Source organism: Rattus norvegicus, chromosome 18 (genome assembly GCF_021556685.1).
Source record: "Rattus norvegicus strain SHRSP/BbbUtx chromosome 18, alternate assembly SHRSP_T2T, whole genome shotgun sequence".
NCBI lineage: Eukaryota > Metazoa > Chordata > Mammalia > Rodentia > Muridae > Rattus > Rattus norvegicus.
Window position 1 is genome coordinate 84,385,390 of NC_141551.1, and position 26,773 is coordinate 84,412,162.

Consider the following 26,773-nt stretch of genomic DNA (forward strand, 5'->3'; position numbering starts at 1 on the left):
TATAGCTAATTTATGTGAGTTACAGAGATGTGTTTTTAAATGTGTTTTAGATAAGCCCATTGAAAAGAAATGAGTGGAAAATTTTAACATTTTAATTTTATAAATGTAAAATGTTTTCATAATTCAGGTATATCAAGAGCATAAATATCTTGCTAATAAATCTTTTTCATAGCTTCATGTAGGAGTGTCTGCCCATATGTGTAGCATTGTTTATTAAAGTGGTATTTATAACTCTTATTTCCTGTATCAGCTTTCTCAAACTCAGAAGAAGACCCTCTAAATTCCTACTATTTGAAATGCCTTGAGAATCTTGTACAACTGCTTAACTGTTCCTGACCCATGAGATACCCTACTCCAAACCTGACCGCCATCCACAGGAGATCTGGATCAGGGGCCACTTTGTATAGCAGCTGCAGCTTTGTATAGCAGCTGCCCCTGAATGATGCTAACTCTGCAGTATGAGTGCCTGCCTCCCTGTGAGGCAGCAGCCGCCACACTGAAAGGAGTAGCTCTGGTGACTTCTCAGGCTGTTCGTTCCTGGCAGTCTTCCAGAAGTGAAGACTTGCTGGCCTAAGATGCTGCAAAGACAGAATTCTGGCAATATAAACATTTTTTACACTTTTCTATGCAATATGTTTTGTAAAATGTCTATTTAATAGTTATTTAATAAATAATATTTTTAGAAACTATACTTTTAAAAGTGTATTTTATTCTGAGAATTTCATGCATGTATGCAGTGTAGTTTGATCTATTTTGTCCTCCATTCCTGAAATTCTGCCTAGATCCTCTCCACACCCTATCCCTATCCAAACTTCATACCTTTTTAGAAAAATAACCCATTAAGTCTAATTAGTGCCACTCAAAGCACATTGATATGAAGTTAGGAGCATGGCCAATCTACCAAAGGCCATACCTCTAACTAAATAAAGCTGACTCTAACAACCCTAGAAGCCATTAACTGTTAATAGGCCAGTTCCTCAGCTAGTCATGGGAGAGTTTGTTCCATGCCCCATTTATTCTAGGCTATCGACTGGATTGATCTTGTACAGATAACCACAGCTGCCATGAGTACAATGTTCCAGTCATGTCCAGAAGACACTGTTTTGTCCCAGTCTTTCCTACCTATGAGTCTTATAATTGTTCTAGCCCCTCTTCTGAAACTTGTAGGAAGGATATATCATCCATGGCTTGGCATTCCACTGACACTAATTCTCTGCACTTGACCTTTTGCTTCTCTGTATTTTCCACCATCCATTGCACAGAGCTGTGTCTCTGATAAATGTTGTTGAAATTTTAGTCCCAATATGGGGATTTTGATCATTCAGTTTCTGGATAAAAGACACAATTTTTATTATTTACAATAAGCCTTAAACAGCACAAAAGCTGAGTAGATATCTTTTTTCCATGCTGTTAGGTCTATATCCCAGCCAATAATCCCATTATATAATTTGCCATGTTTCATCTGGACTGCTCTTAACTCCAGTTAGCCAACCCAGATGGCCATAATTTCATGACTTACCTGATTCATCCTGACTTCTTCCTCCAATCACCTTCTTCTCCCTCTCCCTTGGGGTTCTCTGACCTCCAGCTCAGGAATCTTAATCACCACCACCCCCCAGCCCCATGTCTCTTTTGTCCAGTTATTGGCTGTCAGCATCTTTATTTACCAATCGGAAATAATTTGGGGGCAAAGTCACCTAGTGTCACTTGGGTCTACTTTCAGCCTCTCATCTCTGGGTAATCAGGTCTTGAACCATTATTAGCTTTAGAATACAAGCAGCATCAGGCCAGTCCACTACAGATAAGGTCTGAGAGCTGTGCAATGTAAATGTATGAGCAGAGAAATGCCTACTTAGGAGATCTTGGTATTAATTATCTCCACTTAAGAAAATCATAGTCGTGGGTTCTTCCCTAAGGCCTAGGAGCTTCAGTACCATGGATTCTTTGCCAGATTTACAAGACAGTAATTTCCTTCTGTGGAATGTGGTCGCTATTCTTGGTTGTCAAGCTGACTACATCTAGAAATAACTAAAACCCAAGTGGCTGGGTACATCTGTGAGGGACTTTTTCTTAATTGAAGTATGTGAAGTAAGTCAGATTCACCTTTAATCTAGATCTTCTGAGGTAGGAAAACAACCTTAAATCTGGGCCACACCTGTAGCAACCTATTTAAGGCCATGAAAGAAGGAGGCTCTTGCCCTTTGCTTCTGGTGAATCAGTTCCTTCACTGGCATTAAAACCTACTTCTTTGGATTCCAAGATATACTGAAGACCATCTGAGACATCCAGCTCTGTGGATTAAACAACTACTAGATTCTCAGACTTTCCATTGGTAGACAGCCTTGTTGGACTAGCTAGACCACAGCCTATAAGCCATTCTAATAAATTTCATCTCTATATAAATATAAAGATACATAGATATAGATCCATTTTGTCAGTTCTATTCCTCTAGACAACTCTGAAGAATACACAGAGCAAAGGAGCAAATCCAACTACAAAGCAGTTACTCCTATAATCGTTCCTACTGCATCCATGGGCATACCTTCTTAAGCTGGTCATTATTGTAGTTTACCAGGTTCATAGTAGCTAAGACTTCTGGTTACTTTTCTACTATAGCACCTTCTACTATTCTGAAAGCTAACCAGCATTAAATATTCTTGCAGACTCTTATCAGTTGGAGACAAAAGAAGGAATTTTGTCTTGGTTTCTTTTCTCCTCCCCCTGCCCCCACACATACCCATGGAATCTGGCCCTGTCTATATCAATCCTAACTTTTATATGTGTGTTATCCAGAGAATATATGAGACTGAAGTGCACTTGTGTAAATATGCATGGTTTTAGAACTTCCTTGTAGAATGTTTAGTGTCATTAACTTATTTTTGTGATTTAAAAAAATCATTTATAGTTTTCATCTTTCCAAGTTTAGAAAGGCTGTATGTATAATAATGAATTTAAGCATATATTAGTAGCTGCATAGATCCTAGACTAGTTCTACAGAACACTATAACCTTTTTAATTAATTAGTTTTATTTCTTTACTTAGAGGCCTAGACTGACCTTAAACTCATAGTCCTCTTGTCTCTTGTTCCTGAATGCTTTCCTTTAGATTGTATCATCAAACCTAGCTGATATGATTCCTAATTAAGATGAAGTTTAGTGGATTTTAAATATATACTTTGACATTTTTCTTTTACTTTGTGTACACATGCATGCATACCACAACACTCATGTGGATGTCAAAGGACAATTTAAAGCAGTAGTTTCTCTGTAAGTTAGAAATTCTGAATCCCAGAAGTTTCTGAAGTCTGAAGTTATTTGAATAACTGAGCCAGAAGTATATTTAAAAAATAAGTCAAGGGCACTGGAGAAAACTTCCTGAACAAAACACCAATGGCTTATGCTCTAAGATCAAGAATCGACAAATGGGATCTCATAAAACTACAAAGCTTCTGTAAGGCAAAGGACACTGTTGTTAGGACAAAACGGCAACCAACAGATTGGGAAAAGATCTTTACCAATCCTACAACTGATAGAGGGCTTATATCCAAAATATACAAAGAACTCATGAAGTTAGACCGCAGGGAGACAAATAACCCTATTAAAAATGGGGTTCAGAACTAAACAAAGAATTCACAGTTGAGGAATGCCGAATGGCTGAGAAACACCTAATATTCAACATCTTTAGTCATAAGGGAAATGCAAATCAGAACAACCCTGAGATTCCACCTCACACCAGTCAGAATGGCTAAGATCAAAAACTCCGGTGACAGCAGATGCTGGTGAGGATGTAGAGAAAGAGGAACACTCCTCCATTGTTGGTGGGATTGCAGACTGGTACAACCACTGTGGAAATCAGTCTGGAGGTTACTCAGAAAAGTGGACATTGAACTACCTGAGGACCCAGCTATACCTCTCTTGGGCATATACCCAACATATAACAAAGACACATGCTCCACTATGTTCATAGCAGCCTTATTTATAATAGCCAGAAGCTGGAAAGAACCCAGATGCCCTTCAACAGAGGAATGGATACAGAAAATGTGGTCCATCTACACAATGGAATACTACTCAGCTATCAAAAACAATGACTTTATGAAATTCATAGGCAAATGGATGGAACTGGAAAATATCATCCTGAGTGAGGTAACCCAATCACAGAAAAACATGGTATGCATTCATTGATAAGTGGATATTAGCCCAAATGCTCGAATTACCCTAAATGCACAGAACATATGAAACTCAAGAAGGATGACCAAAATGTGGATGCTTCACTCCTTTAAAAGGGGAACAAGAATACCCTTGGGAGGGGATAGGGAGGCAAAGTTTAGAACAGAGACTGAAGGAACGCCCATTCAGAGCCTGCCCCACATGTGGCCCATATATATACAGCCACCAAACTAGGTAAGATGGATGAAGCAAAGAAGTGCAGGCTGACAGGAACCAGATGTAGAGCTCTCCTGAGAGACACAACCAGAATATGGCAAATACATAGGCGAATGCCAGCAACAAACCACTGAACTGAGAATGGTACCCCCGTTGAAGGATTCAGAAAAAGGACTGAAAGAGCTTGAAGGGGCTTGAGACCCCATATGGACAACAATGCCAACCAATCAGAGCTTCCAGGGACTAAGCCACTACCCAAAGACTATACTTGGACTGACCCTGGGCTCCAACTGCATAAGTAGCAATGAATAGCCTAGTAAGAGCACCAGTGGAAGGGGAAGTCCTTGGTCCTGCCAACACTGAACCCCCAGTGAATGGGATTGTTGGGGGGAGGGAGGTAATGGGGGGAGGATGGGGAGGGGAACACCCATATAGAAGGGGAGGAGGAGGGGCTAGGGGGATGTTGACAAAAAAGAAAAAAAAATAAGTCAAATATTAAAATAAGTTTGAGATATGTAAGAAATCTTAGAGATATTCAGCAGAATTTAAAATGCTCTAAAACCTTAACCTTTTTGAGCGAAGTCACTCAAAAGCTTTCCTTTTTCAATTGTTTGGGAGCTTTATACTGCTCAAAGTTATGAGACAGCATTGTGTCTAACAAAAATAACAACTGTACACTCACATAGCGATAATAAATCCTTATATACTCTTATTTTCCAAAATATTTCCAGAAGAAGTTTTCTAATTATATTTTGCTTAATAAGAAAAACACTTAAGTGATTTCAGCAAATCGTCCAAATCAATAATCCATGGGTGATTATTACATATTTTATGTACTTGTTATTTATTCATTCGTTATTAAGACAGAGTCTTTCTAAATTCCTAGTATCAAAGTTGCAGTTTACCTGCCTCCTGAGTAGCTGGTATCATGTTTGTGACAAACCAGAAGTACAACCACAAAATACTGTCAAACATTTAAGTACTAAGTTTTGTGTTAGAATTATTTCACAGAATTATTGCCAGAAAAGTCTAGGAAACTCAGAAGTTTCTTAATAGGTTAAGTTGAAAGTATGATAATGCTATTGCACTAGTAACTGTTCCTTTGTTGTGACAAATATGTGGACAAATGTAACTTAATGAAGTTCATGTTCCAGAGGTCCATGGTAGAGAAATCGTGGTGGCAGGAGTCTGTGGCAGCTGGCCACATTATAACCACTGTTACCATGGTGGCAGGAGTCTGTGGCAGCTGGCCACATTATAACCACTGTTACCATGGTGGCAGGAGTCTGTGGCAGCTGGCCACATTATAACCACTGTTACCAAGCAGAACAAGATTGGACAGTGCTGCTCAGATTTCATTCCATCCAGGTCTCCCATCCCATAGAATTATTATATAGCGTGATCGCTCTTCCTTCCTCAAATAGCTCAGTCTGGATTCCCTCATGAATAACACCCAGTGTTTTATTCTCATGCTAATTCTAAATCCCCAAGATAACAAACAATTCTAAAAGCAGGAATCTTGTGAATTTTTCTCTCTTTTACTCTGACATATAATTTCTATCATTTTATTTCTTTGAAATTCTTCGTGGTGAGTGAGATGGATTTTGTTACAACTTCTATTTAAGGGAGTTATTTATATGTTCCCAAGCACTGAACTTTTACTGTTTAATCAATCTTCCTAAACAAACAAACAAACAAACAAAACAAAACAAAACAAAAAGAAACCAAAAGCCCACTGTTACTTTATGTTAAAGTCTGTCTTAGTTACTTTTCTATCAGCTGTAAAAAGACACCATGACCAAGACAACTTGGAAAAGAAAGCATTTAATTGGACACTTGCTTTCAATTTCAGAGGCTAAGCTTATGGCCATTATGTCAGGTAGCACTGGGAGCAGCAGAGATGCGGGCAAGCATTGGAGCAGTGCCTGAAAGCCATGTCATCTGCAAGTAGGAGGCTCTGGGTGTGGAAAGACACTGACTCTGAGACTGGACCTAGCCTAGGCTTTTGAAACCTCAAAGCCTACACCTAAGTATATACCTCTAACAAAGCCATGCTTCCTAATCCTACCAATAGGGGATCAATCATTCAAATATATGAGCTCATAACAGGCACTCTCATGCAAATGACCACAGAGGTGAATAAATGGAGGCCCAAGAGTAAATTTGCCTACTGTTGGTGAATGGATAAGAATGGTAAGAATGGAGCCCAAGATATCCACCAGCATCTTTAAGCTCTGTTTTGTTTCTTAACCCCCAAGCTACACTACAGCTCTACCTCCACCTACCACTTCTGTCACTGAAAAGATTTGTACTTGGATCTTGTGAATAACCACTACTTTTCTGTAGAAAACAAGCTCTCTTTAAGAAAATTATCATTTTCTTTGTGATTCATTGATTGACTTTATCTACACATCTTTTTTTAATTGGATATTTTATTTATTTACATTTAAATGTTATGTATCCCCTTTCCCAGTTTTCCCTCTGGAAACCACCTAAACCATCTTCCTTCCCCCTGCTTCTAAGAGGGTGCTCCCACACATATCCATCCAACTCCCACCTCCCCACTCTGATATTCCCCTACACTGGGGCATCCAGCCTTCCCAGGACCAAGGGTCTCTCCTCCCATTGATGTCCAACAAGGCCATCCTAGCTACATATGTGAATGGAGCCATGGGTCACTCCATGTGTACTCTTTGGTTGGTGGTTTAGTTCCTGGGAGATCTGGGGGATCTGGTTGGTTGATATTGTTGTTCTTCCTATGGGTTATAAACCCCTTCAGTTCCTTCAGTCCTTTCTCTAACTCCTCTTTTGGGAATCCCATGCTCAGTTCAATGACTGGCCGTGAGCATCCAACTCTTGTATTTGTCAGGCTCTGGCAGAGTCTCTCAGGAGACAGCTATATCAGGCTCCTGTCAGCAAGCACTTCTTGGTATCCGCAATAGTTTCTGAGTTTGGTATCTTATATGCTATTCCTTGTTTTTTTGGAACCAGGGAGAATTGTGAATTTCTCCCCTAGGAGTTCCACTAGGTAGACTGTGAGGGGCAGTTAGTGGAGAATGCTCATGCCCAAAGTCCAGGGATGAATGTTGCATATTAAGCATCTATTGAGAACCTGTCTTGCATGACACTGTACATAGACAATGAATATACACAATGGTGTCAGGGGTCATCTAGGAAAGACTAAGGCTAGCAGGTGGCCTTCCTGGAGGTGGCTCACCTTTTTGCATGGCCTAAGCTGGGTGAGTTCTGGGAGGGAAGGCCCTGAAAGACCTCATCTCAGGTTGGCTTCTTAGCAGCGAATCTGTTTTTCCTGTCACTATTGCACAGCCTAAGGATTTCTGGGTATTAGCCCACCCTATTGAGCATACTCACTGCAGATCAGTATGAAGATGAACTTTTATTAATTAATGCCATTTAGATGAATTACTGATTTTATAGAGTTCCAGAGTTGATTCAAATAATCTTTTTTTTTTTTTTTTGGTTCCACACGGAGAGGTAATGTTAGGATGAGACAAGGGAGAGGGACAAGAGAGAGAAGAAGAGTAGAAGAGGAGAGGAGTAGAGGCTGGCCATGAGCATATGGAGAGAAGGGGGGAGGGGAATGGGGAGAGAAGGGACAAAGGGGAAAAGGGTAAGAGCAAGAGAGTGGGAGCAAGAGCAAGAGCGATTCAAATAATCTTAGGAACAAAACTTTAATATATCATTTTAGTTGTTTTGCTGGAAAGATGCAATAAAGTTAAAAATTCAAGAATAGAACATGCCCACACATAATAGTAAGTAAAGGGTGCATAGTAAGGGATAAGATGAGCCTTCATATTAAACTAAAAGGAGACTTCTAGTAATAAATCTTTTTACTTAATTCCTCTACTGCTAAACAGCATGTGTTAATCACCAGATATTAGCACTTATTTAAGAACAAATAAGAAAGTTGAATTTTAAGTGCAGAAAAATAATAAAGTTTGGAGCAGTTAATGAAGTACAGAACAATGGTAATTAATAAAGAGTTAAGTTTTCAGTGCTTTAATAAAGCATAAAACAGTAATAGAGAGTATATAAAGATACAGCATTTAATAAAGCACATAGATTTATAAGATAAAAGTAAAGCACGGAGAGATAAGGAGAAAAGAAGCCAGCAATTTTCAGCCACAGAATAAGCAAGCAAGTGGTGATTCTCCAGAAACCATCAGCTAATAGAATCCAGTAGTTAAAGTTACAAGGCCAGAGATCATCAGTCTTTTGGCCTTCATGTGATGGTGTGTCCCACCTCAGCTCAGCAATTTGGTATATTTAACTCTCTACACATCATGTGGTGAAACTCTACTTTTTAAAAATTAACTTGTAAAAGTGGAAAATTGAAAAACACAAATCATTGCCATACTAGTCAAAAGAAAATCTTAGCTTAAACAATGTGACTTACTGTAATCCCATGAGTTTGGAAAATGAACTAGACTAATGCATTGTGTCTGCAAATTGAGGAAACGATAAACTGAGACTTATTCTTTGTAGGTTCATACTTAGGAACTTCCTTATACAACCTAAGCAGTAGGTCTCGTGGGGCTGCTCGAGAATCTGCAGGGCGTGAAGCTCACACTCTAGAAGACTGCCAAGACCCCAGGAATCCTGAGCCCTGGCAGCAGTACACACACGGAGCTCAGTGTGATCCTGTTTTCAATGTGCTCAACACTTATCTTTGCATCCCATTTGCTCCTTCTGCATTGAAATCTGTTTCAGAAAATAAAATCTTGTTTAATGTTTCTCAGAACACCCTTGTGGTCATGACTAATAAATGTCTCTTTAATTTTACATAAAACCAAATTTTATATAGACTTCCTTTTTACAGTATCATCTTTACCTGTTTTCTGTCAGTGTTGCGTGGATTGACTTGGTTAGTGATGTATAATCATCCTGGGGCAGACTGTGATGTAAGCCTCCTGCGGGGGTGAATCGTGGTGGCTCCCTGTGAATTCTGAAATTGTTTCTTTCAGTTCTTTATTAGAACATTATTCCTTTGGCTTAACATGGAAGGCATCAGATAATAAAATGGAAATTTACTATTTTAATTGTTTAAATGTTCATAAAGATTGGTTGTGGTGCTGAAGAGATGGTTCAGTGGTTAATAACACTGGCTATTCTTCCAGAGGACCCAAGTTCAGCACTCAACACTAGCCAGCTCATACCCATCTGTAACTCCAGCTCCAGGTTATCTGACCTCTGTAGGCACCTGCACTCATGTGCACATAATTAAAAGTGGAATGCAACATAAAAGTGTTAAAGGTTGACTTTGCAGAATCTGTTTGTGGGTATAATGTTTATTTTAAGTCACTTTCTGTACCTGTTAAGGAAAAAATAACAGTTTCATAGAGCTGAAAGTCCCAAACAATAATGGCTTTAGGCTTCAGTGAAATAGGAGGGTTTTGTCTCCTGCCTTTTCTTTCTTTTTTCCTCCCCTCTTCCTCTTTTTTTCATGTACATGGCAAAGGGAGCTCATTGTTTTCTACTTTCTAGATCCAAATAGGCAATGAGGCCACAGCCAACTGTACTCATGCACTGTGTCCATCTTTCTGCTGTCTCATTACTGCATGCTGCCTTCAGTAAGTTGATTCATGAGCATCAGGGGAAAACAAAGGCCAGACAAAGGCATCTCCAGCTGTCTGTTATCTTTTCAGACACGATTTCCTGAGTTCAACAACTTGCACATTTACATTCACTTCTTAAACTGAACATAGCATCTGTTCACACGTACAAGGGAGACCAAGAACTGTAGTCTAAGTTCAGGGCCTTTGTCTAGGAAAATAGGTCTTTGTTATTTAAGAAATGAAAGTTTGACTAGGCAACCACCCGTCTCTTCCCCATATAGCAATGCTCTAACTTGTTTTAACAGAAAAATGTGATATTATTATGGGTAGAAGAATTATTCTCCCAAAAAAAAGGTAAAACAGGTTAGCCACATTACTGAATTGTTTTATGTGGATTGAAACTTTATGGTTAGTTCTAATTGAAGGCACAACTGAAGATAACAGTATGCAATAAGAAAGCAAATGTGAATTTCAGTGTGAAGACTGCTTCTCTTCAGTATCCTGGATAAAGTCTATCCCTGTGAATGGAAACTATCAGTACCTTCCTGTCTATGGTGAAGAAGTGGAATCAGGAGGCAACCAGGCTGAATATACTCCCTATGTTCTGAAAGACAGCAACTTCAAATTAATCAATTAAAATGAAAACGGTTTAAGAAATTTAATAATATCTTTCTCCAATATTTTATTTGCAACATGTAAACGTTTACCTATTCTCGAGGGTTTTTTCTAGGGCCTTTTAAATGAAGTTCATACTGTTTTGTCAAAGTCACACTTAATCTATCTGGAGACTATCCAGTTTCAGATTGTGCTCCTGGAAGACCAGCTCTTTGCAGGCAGGTTTTGTGTCTGAGGGCTGTGGATAACCCCAGCTCTGGGCTCAGATGGAGACGCAAGAACAAACTTTTTACCTCAATGCTCTTTCAGATTCTCTTATCTCTGTGGTTTAATTCAACTTCACCCCCACAGTGTTCTTCCATCTACCTTCACCCTCTATTTCTATTATAAAAGCCCAAGTGAAATGTCACCTTTCCCAGGAAGCTGTCTCAGATTCCAGCTGAGAGAAAGTTCTCCACTCTGGGTTTACACAACTACTTCAATTACTTGTTTAATTTTGAGATCACTTAGTTCTCTTGCCAGTGTGTTGTGCTGATTTGCAGATAATCTCTGTTCCTACTGACTTCTTCAGACCTGATCTCTGATAAACTTGGGAGCAGGTGCTTCTTGTGACACTGTAACAAAGCACATACAAGGAGTGCATCTCCCTCTATGAGTGAGTATGAAAAACATAGTAAGACTAATCATGACACAGAGAAATCTGTACATGGTAATTGAAATCAATTTTTAGAACTTTAAAATTCTGTAAAGAAAGCAATGAAGTCTGACGTGCTGGTTACAGTGTGAAGATATAGGCAACACTGTCAAGAAAGTGGCTGCCATGCTTCCAGGATCCCTTGTGTTACTAAGGATCATAGCAGGGACATGCTGTGGGGGAGCTGGTGGCAGTGTCAGCTTTTGGAAAATAAAACAGCAAATTCTGAAAGCTGCAAATGCTGAGTGCATCACCCAGTGTCCTTCCATCCTTTCACTTCACGGTGTTCACTCGCGGTAGCAAAACTCTCGCGGAGACTGCACTTGAAAAAGATGCATGTGACAGAACTAGAAAGTAGTGTTAAAGGCTGAAGGGATATTTATTACCTCAACTTAATAAAAGCCAGTAGCTCCTGAGAGACACAGCCAGAATACAGCAAATACAGAGGCGAATGCCAGCAGCAAACCACTGAACTGAGAATAGAACCCCCGTTGAAGGAATCAGAGAAAGGACTGGAAGAGCTTGCAAGGGGCTCGAGACCCCTTATGTACAACAATGTCAAGCAACCAGAGCTTCCAGGGACTAAGCCACTACCTAAAGACTGACCCTAGACTCTGACCTCATAGGTAGCAATGAATATCCTAGTAAGAGCACCAGTGGAAGGGGAAGCCCTGGGTCCTGCTAAGACTGAACCCCCAGTGAACTAGATTGTTGGGGGGAGGGCGGCAATGGGGGGAGGATGGGGAGGGGAACACCCATAAGGAAGGGGAAGGGGAGGGGGATGTTTGCCCGGAGACCGGGAAAGGGAATAACACTCGAAATGTATATTAGAAATACTCAAGTTAATAAAAAAAAAAGTATAAAAAAATAAAATAAAAGCCAGTAGCAATGAACATTGTTTCTGATACCCCACAGTGGGGAATACTGTCTATAATTGCATTACTTTAAAACTCTGAAGCTCATTTCTTGGCAGCAACTGATAAAACACAGCTCCAGCTGGAAGAAGGAAGATACTGAGACTTTTATACTCGATTTGAGTTTGAACCCAGAGGGAAAGCTCTGACTCTACAGTCTAACTCAAAACTGGCAGGTCCAACAAAAATGACATTGGCTGTGCATTATTTAAGGATTTAAAGTGGCTGGGGCTGGTGAGGAATAAGATTTTAAGCTACCAGGACTGTTGATACCTCCTTTAAAATTCATTCAAAAGACATATTAATTCTTATGAGAAACTGAGGCACAGACTAAGAACCATAATGTTTCTTTGGAATCATTATGACAAGATCAGACTTGTCCCCTGGGAAGCACAAATTCAATCATGTATGTTTGAAGACCTTACAGATTTCAAACCAATTTTATTAGAGTCTTATCAAGGCAAACATCCTGGAACTCTTATGTTGATGCTCCCTGAAACTATATATATATATATATATATATATATATATATATATATATGTGTGTGTGTGTGTGTGTATGTATACATATAAATATATGTTGTAATATATTAAATATAAATATTATAATATATTACTTACAAATATATATTGTAATGTATTAAATATAAATATATTGTAATGTATTATAATGTATTAAATATAAATATATTGTAATATATTTTAATATAAATATATAAATAATATATATTTAAAGCTAGAACTGTATGAGTCAAGATGAGCATGCCCAGAGGGGATCCTGTCAACCAGATTTGTAACACAAGATGAACATGCCCTAAGTGTTTCTACTGGCATCTGTACAATACAACCGGAGCATGCCCAGAGGCATTCTGTCACCCATCTTCTTGTCACAACATAAACATGGTCGGAGGTATCCATTTCTCCCTCTTTATGATGTAAGCTGGACATTCCTAAAATTCTTCTTTTCTGTCACTTTGAACCTTTTGAGAATGCAGTCCATAAAATAGGGACTAAGTATAGAAAATATTTGTCAGCCACATTTCCTTTTGGAACTGTTTTGTTAATTTTTTTCAGTACTGGAGATTGGACCTTGAGCATGCTAGGCAAGTCCCCTAGGAGCTGTATCCTCAGCATTTGAACTATATTTTAAAATTATCCACGTTCATTAATGTATTTGTTGATTGTGCATGCTCCTGAATGGGCCTATTCTTAATATTTTTTGCTTTATGAATAAATACAGTTTCTCCAGATAAAATTTCCCCCTTTCCTTAGTTCAAGAAGGCTATTTCTTTGGAAATAATTTCTGTACTCTCCTTACCTTTTTCAGGTAACAAGTTTTAGTCCATAGAATCATTTCTTCACTCTCCTTGTTCTGGCTTTGCACTTACCAAGATGTGAAGCACAGTGTTTAATTATACTTTGAAAGGCAAAAATCACGAGTGAACATGAGGATTAGTTGTTTGCAAGAACGTACATTTTCTGCTGGAGGTGGGTTCAATAAATCCCCTCTCCCCACTGAAGGGCATTTTATCTAGGGCCCTGCTTTTGAGTGCTGAGAATCTCTCACTTCCCAGATCTCTGGTACATTCTAGAGAGTTCATCCAAACTCTTTCCTCCAGAGGTTTCCATTCTTTCTGCTGACCCTCAGGGCTTTGGTCCTTTTCCCCAGCCAAGTGGTTGCTTTCTTCTCTCTCCCAAGTGGGACTGAGGCATCCTCACTGGGCCCATTCAGCCCATTTTTGAGTTCTGTGGACTGTATCTTGGGTATTCTGTACTTTCTTTTTTCTTTGTGGCTAATATCCACTTATTAGCAAGAACATACAATGCATGTTCATTTGGGTCTGAGTTACCTCACTCAGGGTATTTTCTAGTTCCATCCATTTGCCTGCAAAACTCAGGATGTCCTCATTTTTAATAGCTGAGTAGTATTCCATTGTGTAAATTAATGGATATTTTCTATATCCATTCTTCTATCATGGGACATATGGTTTGATTATAGCTTCTGGTTATCACAAATAAGACCGCTATGAACACAGTTGAATATGTGCCCCTGCGGCATGGTGGGGCATCTTTTGGGTATATTCCCAAGAGTGGTATGGGTCTTTAGGTAGATCTATTTCCAACTTTCTGAGGAACCTCCAAATTGATTTTCAGAGTGGTTGTACCACTTTGCAATCCCATCAGCAATGGAGGAGTGTTCCTCTTTCTCCACATCCTTACCAACATGTGTTATCACCTGAGGTTCTGATCTTAGCCGTTCTGACAGGTGTAAGGTGGAATCTCAGGGTCGTTTTGATTTGCATTTCTCCGATCACTAAGGACTTTGAACATTTCTTTAGGTGCTTCTCAGCCATTCAAGATACCTCTGTTGCGAATTCTCTGTTTAGTTCTATACTGTAGTTTTTGATTGGGTTGTTCGTTTTTGGTTTTTTGGTTTTTTTTTTCTTTGTTGGTTAGCTTCTTGAATTCTTTGTATATTGTGGATATTAGCCCTCTATTGGATGTGGGGTTAGATTTTTTCCCAATATGTAGGATGCTGATTTGTTTTATTGACTATGTCCTTTGCCTTACAGAAGCTTTCCAGTTTCATGAGGTCTCATTTATCAGAGACCCCTAAGACCTGACACCATTACCGAGGCTATGGGGCACTCACAAAAAGGTACCTATCATAACTGCCCACCAAAAGGCCCAACAGTCAGCTGAGTCACATGCAGATATGTGCAACCAACCAATGAACAGAAGCTTCTGACCCTTCTGGTTGAATTAGGGAAGAGCTTGAGGAAGCTGAGGAGGAGAGCAATCCTGAAGAAGGACCAGCAGTCTCAATTAACCTGGAATCCCCGCTTCCCTGAGGTCTCTCAGACACTGAATCACCAACCAGGCAGCATACACCAGCTGAGATGAGGCCTCCAACACATATACAGCAGAGGACTCCCAGGTCTGGGTTCAGTCAGAGAAGATTCACTTAACTCCCAAGAGACTGGAGGCCCAAGGAAGTTAAGAGGTCTGGTGGGGTGGATGGGGTGGGGAGATCTTTGTGGAGACAGACACGTGGCAGGGGGCGAATGTAGGGGAGGAGATATGGGATGTGGAACTGTTAGGGGTGGGCGTGAACCGGGAGGGGAATAAAATCTGGAGTGTTAAAATAAATAAATAAATTGAAAATTAAAAAAATAGGATACAAAATTCACAAATAAAATTAGGATACTTCTTATAAACAAAGGATAAATGACTGGGAAAGAAATCACAGGAAAAAAATACCACTAACAGCACAGATATTTAAATTAGCACATTCTATTTTCCAAAGCATATAATTTTGTTCTCCATGTATTTGTACTTATTGAATAATGGTAATGTGTCATTGAATATTTTAATGTGTTAATATTTTTGAGTATTTATATATTTAAAGGCTTTCAGCATGCCATTTCCCTAATATTCCTTCATAGTCTTACCTTTCAACTATTGAATTTATACTCTGGACATAATTGGTTGTTTTTCAATGAAAATCTGAAATATACAGTTTTGAACTTACACATATATGCCATAGTTAGCAATATTTATATATTTCTTCACAAATATATTATTGCAAAAGAACTCTTTATGTATAAAATTAAAGATACTGTTTCTGAAAAAATAGGAACATACATTTTTCTGCATCATTTGAGAGTAACATATATTTTCTGTCCTTAAAACTATTTATGTTCTGTATTACCTTAGTTATTTGCATATGTTACTCAAATCTTGCATCCCTGGAGTGAAGCCCAACTTAATTATTGGTCTGTAGTTTTTTTTTTATATCATATTGGCAATAGAGTAATGCTAGCTTTGTATACTGAATCTGATAGGGTTGCTTTCCTATTTTATGGAACAATATCTTTCTTTCCTTATTTCTTGCAGTTTTAAAGTATCCTTTTATTCCTACAGATCCTTTGGATTTCTGTGGTGTGTGTGTGTGTGTGTGTGTGTGTGTGTGTGTGTGTGTGTGTGTGTGTGTGTGTTCAAAACTGAAAGAGGATTTTGAGAGGGGAAGAAGAGGTCAAAGAAGGGGAAGAGAGCATAATGGACTACGTGTATTGTAAAAACAGAAGTGGGTACTGTCTGAAGGAGAGAAGTGAACAAACCAAGGGAAGGGAGGAGGCCAATAGGGAGGTTGGTGACTTAGCGTATGATGGTGAATATTATGTTTAAGTTCAAAATTACTGTGCTTAAGAGAACTATAAAACATAAATGCCTTTAACCTGTAAGTCCCACTTGTCTAGCCACAGATAGCATCCCAGAGTGCTGGAGTTATTTTTGCCATTGCCTGATCCTGTACAATTTCAACAAAACTATTGTTTATGTAAAATAACAAACCATGTGATATTTTAAACAAGCTAGCTTGCCCCTGACTGCATGTAGGCAGGATATGTGCTTGACTGCATGTAGGTGGGATTTGTGTCTGATCACATGTAGGCAGGAAGTACATCAGGATGTGTGTTTGCCTCTAATTGTATGAAGGCAGGAAATACTTCTGAGTTTTGGTTTATAGCCCCCAGACTAATATAATTCAGGGATACATCTTGAGAGTCCTCTGGGTATAGTCCCAGTACCAGCATGAATATCTGAAAAGGCATCTTTTTGTTAAATTTATTCATGGTCAGACTGGTGAATCTCTGAATAAGCCAAAACCAAACTATAATGATACATATATGAAAATCACTATAATGAAATCCATTATTTTTGTGCTGACTTTAAAATTTTTTTTAAAAATAGAAGTTGTTAGTATATTTTGAGTAAGACACTGTCTCACAATAGAGTAATAGGGCAACATAATTTATTGATCACAGGACACAGAAAAATGAAATTAGTACTGATCAAGAAGCTTTCTTCCCTCTGGTTATCTTTTATAATATAAAAAAGATGCTATTTAGGTCATTGAGAGAAAATCATTGAACGTCTTACCAGCAGCAAATCTTGTGAAATGCAATGGTTTGTGTAGTAAGATAAGCTCATGTGTGCAATAGTGGAATGAATGCTATGAGAGTAACCAGTTGAGTTCTGGTTGACTTAAGACTCATCCAGAGGCATAAATATACCTCTTTTATTATAAATTTGCTCAAGAACCCATAGTTGGGAGACCATAGATCCTTCAGTAAACTAACTACTATTATCCTGCTAAATGGAGAGTAGATAACTACCCTCTGAATTTATTTCTTTATACCTATAAATTAGTACAGCTATCAGATACCATCAAAGTTTCTTTGTCTGGTAGGTGGAATTTAATATAGAAACTCAAAACTGGTTAAAGTGTAGAGAACAAGTATCAGGGGAATACTTAGCCACAAATGGGACATAGGTATTACACTTCTCCAAGACTCAGTGACCATCAGGCAACATCATGTGGGAAGAGTATAATAGCTAGAATCCAGGGAAGATTGGGCTAAAATAGTATCATCTGGACAGAACAGGACTAATGCAGCCATGAAAACATAGCAGCTGTGTTCGTCTATATAAGATCAAGCTTGTCAACATTATAGCATGGAGGAGAAGAAATTAAGGAGTTCTCACCCCTGACTGAGAAGCTCTTGGCAGTTGATAGCTTCTAGGGGGTAGAGTGTCAGTTTTATTTTAGGTTATGGCCTCTGGTAAGTCAACCATGCTCCAGTGGGTACCTTCATACACATTTGGAATCAGTGAGTTTTTTTTAAAAAAGGACTTAAAGTAGGGAAGGATGGTCAGATAAATCTAGGAGGTGTCAGGCAGAAAAGTTAAGGTAGATATGATCAAAATGCATTGTATGGAATTCTAAAATATTGACAAAAAATGAAAGAAGCCTGAGACAAAAAGAGTTCATACCAATTATTCAACTTTTAGAAGAATGATGATTGCCGTTATTGGTGTTTGGTGATAGAGATCAATTATTTTTAATTCATACACGGCTGTTTATTGAAAAAGACACAACATAACATAGCCTCTCCCGATTTTACTTGATCTATTGTATGTCTTAATACAGGTAATGTAACAGATATATGCATAGATATTATTTATATCATTACATACCATATTGTAGTTCAACAAAGCACCGAAGAATTAACTATATAATAAAAAATATGGACATTAATGAGGAAAATACAAAAGCTCTGTGGAAAATGTTACATTGTTTTGAAGGCTGGGCATGTAGATTTTGGTTTTAGAAGGAATAGGTGGGTACGAATTTAAAAAAAACAGTAGAAGAACAATGAGAGAAACAAATTGAACATTGAAAGTAAATGGCCTAAATTCATAAACAATGATGAGTTCAAAAGATTGAACTAAACATATATATATATATATATATATATATAAATCTACATGGTCTCCACGGTTTAAATAAACATAAAAAGTCATAGATATAAGCACGGAAAACTTCCTCTGATGTTGTTGGTCAGGGGAGTACAAGAGATTCCCAGAAAAATATAAGCTATTGCCATTGCCATTGGTGCCTTTTAGCAAACAAAGTAAGACTCTTGTCATGATTTGTTTATGCTTGGCCCAGGGAATGGCACTATTAGAAGATGTAGCCTTGTTGGATTAGGTGTGTCACTGTGTGTGTGGGCTTTAATACCCTCGTCCTAGCTTCCTGAAAACCAGTCTTCTGCTATCTGCCTTTGGAACAAGAGGTGGAACTCTCAGCTTCTCCAGCCCTACATCTGCCTGGATACTGCCATGCTTCAACCTTGATGATAATAGACTGAACCTCTGAACCTGTAAGCCAGGCCCAATTAAATGTTTTTCTTATTATAGTTGCCTTGGTCATGACATCTGTTCACAGCAGTAAAACCCTAGCTAAGACAACCCTATTGCTGAACACATTATATATTTCAGACACAGGATTTGGAAAAATATATATGGATGTGACATGGAGACCTTTTTGCTGAGGGCTATCCCTTCACAGTTTTGGACAAAATCATGCAGCCTCTTTCCATCATCATAGAAAAGGAATCAAGAACCTGATCAAGCTGTAATGTCAACAAATCACAACTATGAGAAGAATGGCACGGTATTCTGATAAGTACAAAGGTAGCACTTATCTGGGGGTAAAATCTGAATTGGACTTTAGACCCTCTTAATGGGAGTGAATTCATGCCCATCATTGTAAACTTAAACAACTCTCTGTGGTGAGTAAGGCCATGGAAACTGGAAGAAAATCTAGTACTGACTGTTTCCTAAACCAGTATCATCTGCATTCTGAAACTCATCTTTATACTCGCAGACATGTAGTTCTCGTCCCTCATCAAAGAAGCTTCTTTTTGCAGTAGACAGAAAACTGAAAGAGAAAACCACAAACGATCCAACCACAGAGACCAGTGGTCTATGTAGAACACATCCCCGGTTAAAACATTTGCATGTAAGGCTTAAGTCACATCACAGAAGAAAGGGCTGGAATCTTTTTTTAATGTTTTAAAATTTATTTTGTATTGGCATCTACTGCTGAGCATGAGGCTTAGTCTTAAGAGTGGTTCCTATCCTAGTGAGACCTAGTTGGAGGAAACTATTTTAAAAAATGCACAAGGTATTATCAATTGGAGAACACTTCTGGGTGAGGAATGGCAGTTTGTGTCTATATTCCCATTCAGCACTGGGACCACATCTAGACCGGACCTGAGCTGCCTCAGTCTCTGTGAGTTCATATGTGCATTAGTCCTAACGTGTTTATAGGGCTTCGCCTCCTTGGTGTTCTCCATTCCCTCTGGCTATTATAACCTTCCTACCTCCTCTTCTGCAAGATTTCCTAAGCTCTCCAAGGGGAGAGATATGAAACACACAACACATTTAGGACTGAGCATCCCAGGGTCTCTTGCTCTTTGTACATTGTAGTGCTGTGGGACTCTATTTGTATCTACTTGATGGAGGAGGAAACTTCTCTGATGATAGCTGAACAAGACACTGATCTTCAAGTATAGCAGAATGTCATCAGGAGTCAGTTCATTTCTGTGTTCCTTTAGCAGAACAGTAGTTTTGGTTTTCTTCTATGTCTCTCCATCTATTTATCTGACAATTTCATAATTTCATTTTTAAAATTTGTTTATTCACTTTACATCCCAATATTAGGCTTCTCTCCTTTCAGTACCCCCTCATGCAAGTTCTCCTCCCATTACACCATCCCCTTCTCAAAAGAGGAGGGGAAGGCCTGTCTGGGTGTCACCCACCCATGCTAACCATCCCCTCCCCCACATACTAGTCACTGCAGGATTAGGTCTTCAATCTTTGGTTGGGTGATTCAGTATCTGAGACCCCACAATGGTCCAGGTTAGTAGACTTTGTTGGTCTTTCTATGGAGACCCTGTCATCTTGGGGTCCCTAAATCCGTGTCTCAGATCCTTCTGTAAGACTACCCAAGATCTATCTAATATTTGGGTGTGAATCTCTGCATCTCTTTTCATTGGTTGCTGGGTGGAGCCTCTCAGATGACAGTTATTTTAGGCTCCTGTGTGCTAGCATAACAGGTATCATTAATAGTGGGACAGGAAGAAATTCATAGGCAAATGGAAGGAACTGGAAAATATCATCCTGAGTGAGGTAATCCAGTCACGGAAAAACACACATGGTATACACTCATTGATAAGTGGATATTAGCCCAAAGGCTCGAATTATCCAAGCTGCACAGAACACATGAAACTCAAGAAGGATGACCAAACTGCGGATGCTTCACTCCTCCTTTAAAAGGGGAACAAGAATACCCTTGGGAGGGGATAGGGAAGCAAAGTTTAGAACAGAGACTGAAGGGACAACCACTCAGAGCCTGCCCCACATGTGGCTCATACATATACAGTCACAAAACTAGATAAGATGGATGAAGCAAAGAGGTGCTGGCTGATAGGAACTGGATGTAAATCTCTCCTGAGAGGCACAGCCATAATATGGCAAATACATAGGCGAATGCCAGCAACAAACCACTGAACCCCGTTGACGGAATCAGAGAAAGGACTGGAAGAGCTGAAGGGTCTTGAGACCCCATATGAACAACAATGCCAACCAACCAGAGCTTCCAGGGACTAAGCCACTACCCAAAGACTATACATGGACTGACCCTGGGCTCCAACCTCATAGGTAGCAATGAATAGCCTAGTAAGGGCACCAGTGGAAGGGGAAGCCCTTGGTCCTGCCAAGGCTGGACCCCCAGTGAACGGGATTGTTGAGGGGAGGGCGGTAATGGGGAGAGGATGGGGATGGGAACACCCAGATAGAAGGGAAGGGGGAAGGGCTAGGGGGATGTTGGCCTGGAAAGCGGGAAATGGAATAATATTTGAAATGTAAATAAGAAATACCCAATTTAATAAAGGTGGAAAAAAAAAGCAGAGCATCAATACTGCTGCTACAAAATCAAAAAGGACTTGAACTGGGGGAAGAGGGTGTGCATTTGTGAGAAATTGTGGGAAGAGTAAAAGGTGAACATTATCAAGATATACATATACAATTCTCTCAAATTAATAAAATATAAAATAAATAAATAAGTAAGTAAAAATAAATAATAAAATAAAAATGCGTAAGTTATGAACAAGAAAAAAAGATGAAATCCTAAGTAGAAATTGTCATTGTGAACTGATATTCATGTAGGGAAATTGTCTTAAGGGTTAAAATTACATAGAGATGAAAAAGACTACTGCGATTATAGAAGATGAATCTTTTGAAATTTACCAAGAAGATGTGATAATTTCAAAAGTTTATACATTTTTTAACTTTGAAGTAGACAAAGCTAAATTTGTTCCGGAGTTTCTCGAATATATTGCTAAATCTGCCATCACTGCAGATTTTGTATTCTTGTGTTTGTTTGTTTTGTTGTTTGATTGATTTTCCCCTATTGAAATTAAATTTTTTTCTCATACAATATATCCTGAGTATAGTTTCTGCTCCCTTCACTCTTCTTAGTCCTTCCCTCTCCCCTCCCAGCCAGATCCACTCCCTTTCTGTCTCTCATCAGAACAGAACAAGCTTCTAAGACATAATACAACAAAATTAAAACATAATATAAAACAAAAAAAAACCTATCGCATTGAAGTTGGACAACACAAACATACAGAAGGAAAAGAGTGCAATATTGGGCATAAGAATCAGACCCACTCATTCACACACTCAGGAGTTCAACAAAAATACTGAAATGGGGCTATACTAGAGGACCTGGTGCAGACTTGTGAAGGCCACATGCTTGCTGCTTCAGTCTCTGTTAGCGCTTAAGAAATGTGCTCAACTGATTTAGATGGATTTATTCTCCTGGTGTCCTCCTTCCTCTCTGGCTCATACATTCTGCCTCTTCTTCCACAGGGTTCTCTGAGCTCAGAGGTAAAGGGATTTTACGGAGATATTTTATTTAGAACAGCATGTTTCAAAGTCTTTTTTCCTGCATTATGTCTGGCAATGAGTCTCTGACTTCATTTCCATCTGATGCAGGAGAAAGTTTCCTCACTGATGGCTGAATAAGGCAGTGGTCTATGAGTATAGCAGAATATTATTTGGAGTCATTTTATCACTAAGTTTTTAGGTAGGTCTCACACTATACCACAATATGGCCTTAAACTGGGGTCCACCCCCTGCCTCAGCCTCCCAAGCTTGAGGAAAGAATGAATTATTTATTACTTATATATCATGGTGGAAACTACATAAAAAGGAATGTAGAAAACCTGGAAATCACAACTAATAACCCTGAGCTACAAAATTTGGTAAAGGTTTGCTGTTAAAATTTAGCAATAACAGGCTTTTCTCTGGCCCATGTCTACTTGGTCGCTTGTTCTTTCCATTTTATAACTTAGTTATACCTAATTTAAAAAAGATGAAATATATTCGTATATTTGAAAGTGGATACGTTTCTAAAATACCCCAAAGTTAAAGCAGAAACCACAATGGAAATTACTGAAGGCTGATAAGAAAGTGTACCCATAATACTTGTGGGATAGAGCAGAGGTGAGAATTCTCACATTTATCTTTCAGGAAATTTTTGTCTTTAAATCTGCATAAAATAAAGACCTCTAAATTAGGGGGTCGATTGTCTGTTAAAAGAAGTTTAAAAAAACATGACAGAATTTATGTCCGGGTCACAATTCTGAAGCATGAATATTCTTAATATCTTTTATAAAACATTAAGTTGTTATAGAAGTATGGATTTATTTCTAGAACCTCTATTCTATTACCTTGGTCTATATATCTGGATTTTTTGTTTGTTTGCTTGCTTGCTTTTGTTTTGTATGCCAGAATCATGCTTTGTAGCTTTGCAGCAGAGTTTGAGATGTGGTATTATAATACTTCTCTACTTAAGATTGCATTAACTATTCCTCCCATATGAATCTTAGAATGACCTTACTAGTTTCATGAAACATATCATTAGAAATTTAATGAGAAGTGTGTGATTCTGTACACCACTTTTGAAAAATGTTATCTAATATATTTCAATCACATTTCCCCTCCCTTAACTTTTCCCAGTTCTTCTTCACTTGTCTACTCTCCTAGAATCATGTTCTTCCTTAAATAAAAAGTAAAACAACAATCAAGCAAAGAAGTGCAGGCCGACAGGAACCGGATGTAGCTCTCTCCTGAGAGACACAGCCAGAATACAGCAAATACATAGGCAAATGCCAGCAGCAAACCACTGAACTGAGAATGGGACCCCCGTTGAAGGAATCAGAGAAAGGCCTGGAAGAGCTTGAAGGGGATCGAGACCCCATATGAACAACAATGCCAACCAATCAGAGCTTCCAGGGACTAAGCCACTACCCAAAGACTATAAATGGACTGACCCTGGGCTCCAACCTCATAGGTAGCAATGAATAGCCTAGTAAGGGCACCAGTGGAAGGGGAAGCCCTTGGTCCTGCTAAGACTGAACCCCCAGTGAACGTGATTGTTGGGGGGAGGGCGGTAATGGGGAGAGGATGGGAAGGGGAACACCCATATAGAAGGGGAGGAGGAGGGGTTAGGGGGATGTTGGCCCGGAAACCGGGAAAGGGAATAACATTCGAAATGTAAATAAGAAATACTCAAGTTAATAAAAAAAATAAATAAATAAAGAAGTGAAACACTAATTATACAGGAAAAAAAACCAAAAATCACCAAAACAAACTAACAAAAAAGCATATAAAAACATGGAATTTATCTTTTTAGTCAACTCTTTCTAAGTTTGGGACATACCTGGGAATTTGGTTGATATATCCAGTGACACTCCATTGGAGAACTCTGATTTCCACTGTCCAAAAAGTATCAATTAGAAATATCTTCTAAATAAAGGATATGGCTTTCTGTCTACTTACACTATGCTGTGCTGGGATTTTATCTGGTTTAAATGTGTATAGGTCTTATCCATGCTGTCTCAGTCTCTGTCAGTTAATATATATCAATCCTATTGTGTGTGAAAAACGCTGTTTTCTCGGAGTTGTTCACCACTTCTGCCTCTTTTCCCACCTTCTCCTTTGTTTAATCCTCAAGTATTGACAATAGGGGTTCGATAAAGACACTTTATTTTGAGTTTAGTGTTTCAAAGTCTCTCACTCTTTGTAAATTGTCCAGTTGTGGGCCTCTGCCAATCACTATCTGCTATGAAAAGTCACTTCTATGATGAGGGCTAAACTGATGATGTAAAATTTGTGTAGGTATAGAAAAAGTATCATTTGGAATTATTCTATGTTATGTTCTTCAGCAGAATAATAGTAGTAGGTTTTACTGTAGGATCCATGATCTATAAGGGTCCTTGACCACTCTAACAGTGTCAGGTATGGGTTCCATCTTATGAAGTGGACCTTAAATGTATTTTTTAAAAAGTGGCTGATTAATTCCATACCATTTATGCCATTATTATACCAATATATCTTATAGTCTCTTGTAACTAAGTAACATTTATGATTCCTCTTCTTCTCTGGTAATATGCAAAACAACTTGTGTCACCATGAGCTCTGTGTGGGTAAAGCAGAGAACTGCTTTGGCACCAGTTCAATCTCTTCATAATCAAATACATGTGTAAATCACTGTCTTCAGCAATAGGGCCTTACCATCAGGAAAAGTGACAAATATCCTTGGCAAAATTATATGATGTTTGGGGAAATTTATGGAAAACTTTTGATCAATGAAATGTAACCTACTCCTAGAACTGTTGTAGTTACTGGGGGCATTGTCTTCCCTATTATACAGTGACTCCATTTAAATTCATTTCACGTATGTATATATTTTAGGATATTCTACAGCGATACGTTTCCATATGGCTTTCCAAAAGGCCTTTACTGTTAGTTGTCCCTTCTCATATTCCCTTCTTTCCCATTCTCCTTCCTCATCTGACTCTCCTCAGAACGCTCTGGTTTATTTTCACTTCCAATAGAATTACCACAGAGGGACCAGGGGTCAGGAGAGGATCGTCCAATGATGGAAAAGTAGAATTCTCTGTTAATAAAAATATTTTTCTAACATTGCTTCTGCTACTCTGTGAGCATGACAGACCTCTCATCTTAGAGATGAGGTAAGACTGTAGTCACTGTAGTTCCAGCCTGAAAGACCTGCGTGCATGAGAGAAAAAGGCATGAAGGATGGTATATGAACAGAAAAACTATTAGGCTGAGACCAAATTTCCATCTCAGTTAATCTATAAAATAGATCACACAATCAAACATTCCCCCTAAGCCTTAAGATTTAATGTGTGGCTTGGTTTAACTTAGGAAATAGAGTACTTTTTCTTATTTTCCCTATTTGTAACAAGAATGGTTGTGCTATATCTATCTCCCCACTTTATTTTAGAAACATAGAACTTGTTTTGTTTTATAGCTTCATAACTTGGGAAGAATTGGATGGGGAGTGGAGCATCCCTTGAGTTTCGCCCACACATGAGGAGACTGTTGGCTTTAGTATTTTATAAGTTGGTGCTATAATACGAGTTGTACAGTTATGATAATGAAATAGACATATTTTATGTTGTAAAAGAGCATGAATTTGGGGGAGATCTTGGGTGGAATATCTCTATTATTCTAAAATTCATGTTGTAATCTAAATCTAAAAGACCTACATAAAAGTGATTAAGTCATATGGGGAAAAACATTTACAAATACATTTAGTTGCCAAATGGCATACTAAGATAGTAATAGTGTGTTTTGATCCTTCAATGCATAAGGCAATTGAGTCTACTTCACTAAAATTTCAAGAGCTAAGAAGCCCGCTTATAAACAGTACTGATATCCAGGGTCATGCTAAATCTAGCTTAGTCCGTGGTTACATTGGAGGTTCCAGCTGAAATTAGAAAAGTAGCACAATTTAGATTAAGTTCAAATTAAAAGTAACATAATTGTTATTAAATTCATATATAAGACACAGAAGGTTTGAAAACATGTAAATCCCAAAAGGATCCTCAAATTTCAAAGAGAAGAAAGGAAAAGTAAGAGAATTTATATGAATCGATTTAGTAATTTGTGAGTTTTGTACTCAGTGTTTATGTCGATAGAAAGTGTACCTTTCCATTGCAAAAACATATTCAGAAACACACACACACACACCACCACCACCACCACCACCACCACCTGCCTTACAATAAGGCTTCTTTGATCTCATCTCAGAATTGCTTTATTTAGGCCTCATTTGCTGGCACCAAATCTTGTACCATACATCCCTGG

General features: G+C 38.6%; 1 protein-coding gene and 1 long non-coding RNA gene across 6 annotated transcripts in view; one reads left to right on the top strand and one right to left on the bottom strand.

Moving 5' to 3' along the window:
- Rttn (rotatin) overlaps window positions 1-691 on the top strand; it is a 169,745-nt gene extending 169,054 nt beyond the window's left edge. For 4 of the 5 annotated variants that reach the window (XR_015642117.1, XR_015642118.1, XM_087592261.1 and 1 more), the window contains one exon: window positions 251-691. Coding sequence is in view for 3 of the 5 variants with exons in the window: in XM_087592261.1 (XP_087448387.1) it covers window positions 251-336 (86 nt within the window). In the remaining 2 variants the exon portion in view is untranslated. 5 annotated transcript variants of the gene reach the window in all.
- Window positions 1-26,773, bottom strand: part of LOC147999910 (uncharacterized) — a 101,848-nt gene that overhangs the window by 65,084 nt on the left and 9,991 nt on the right. The gene's annotated exons all lie outside the window — the stretch shown is intronic.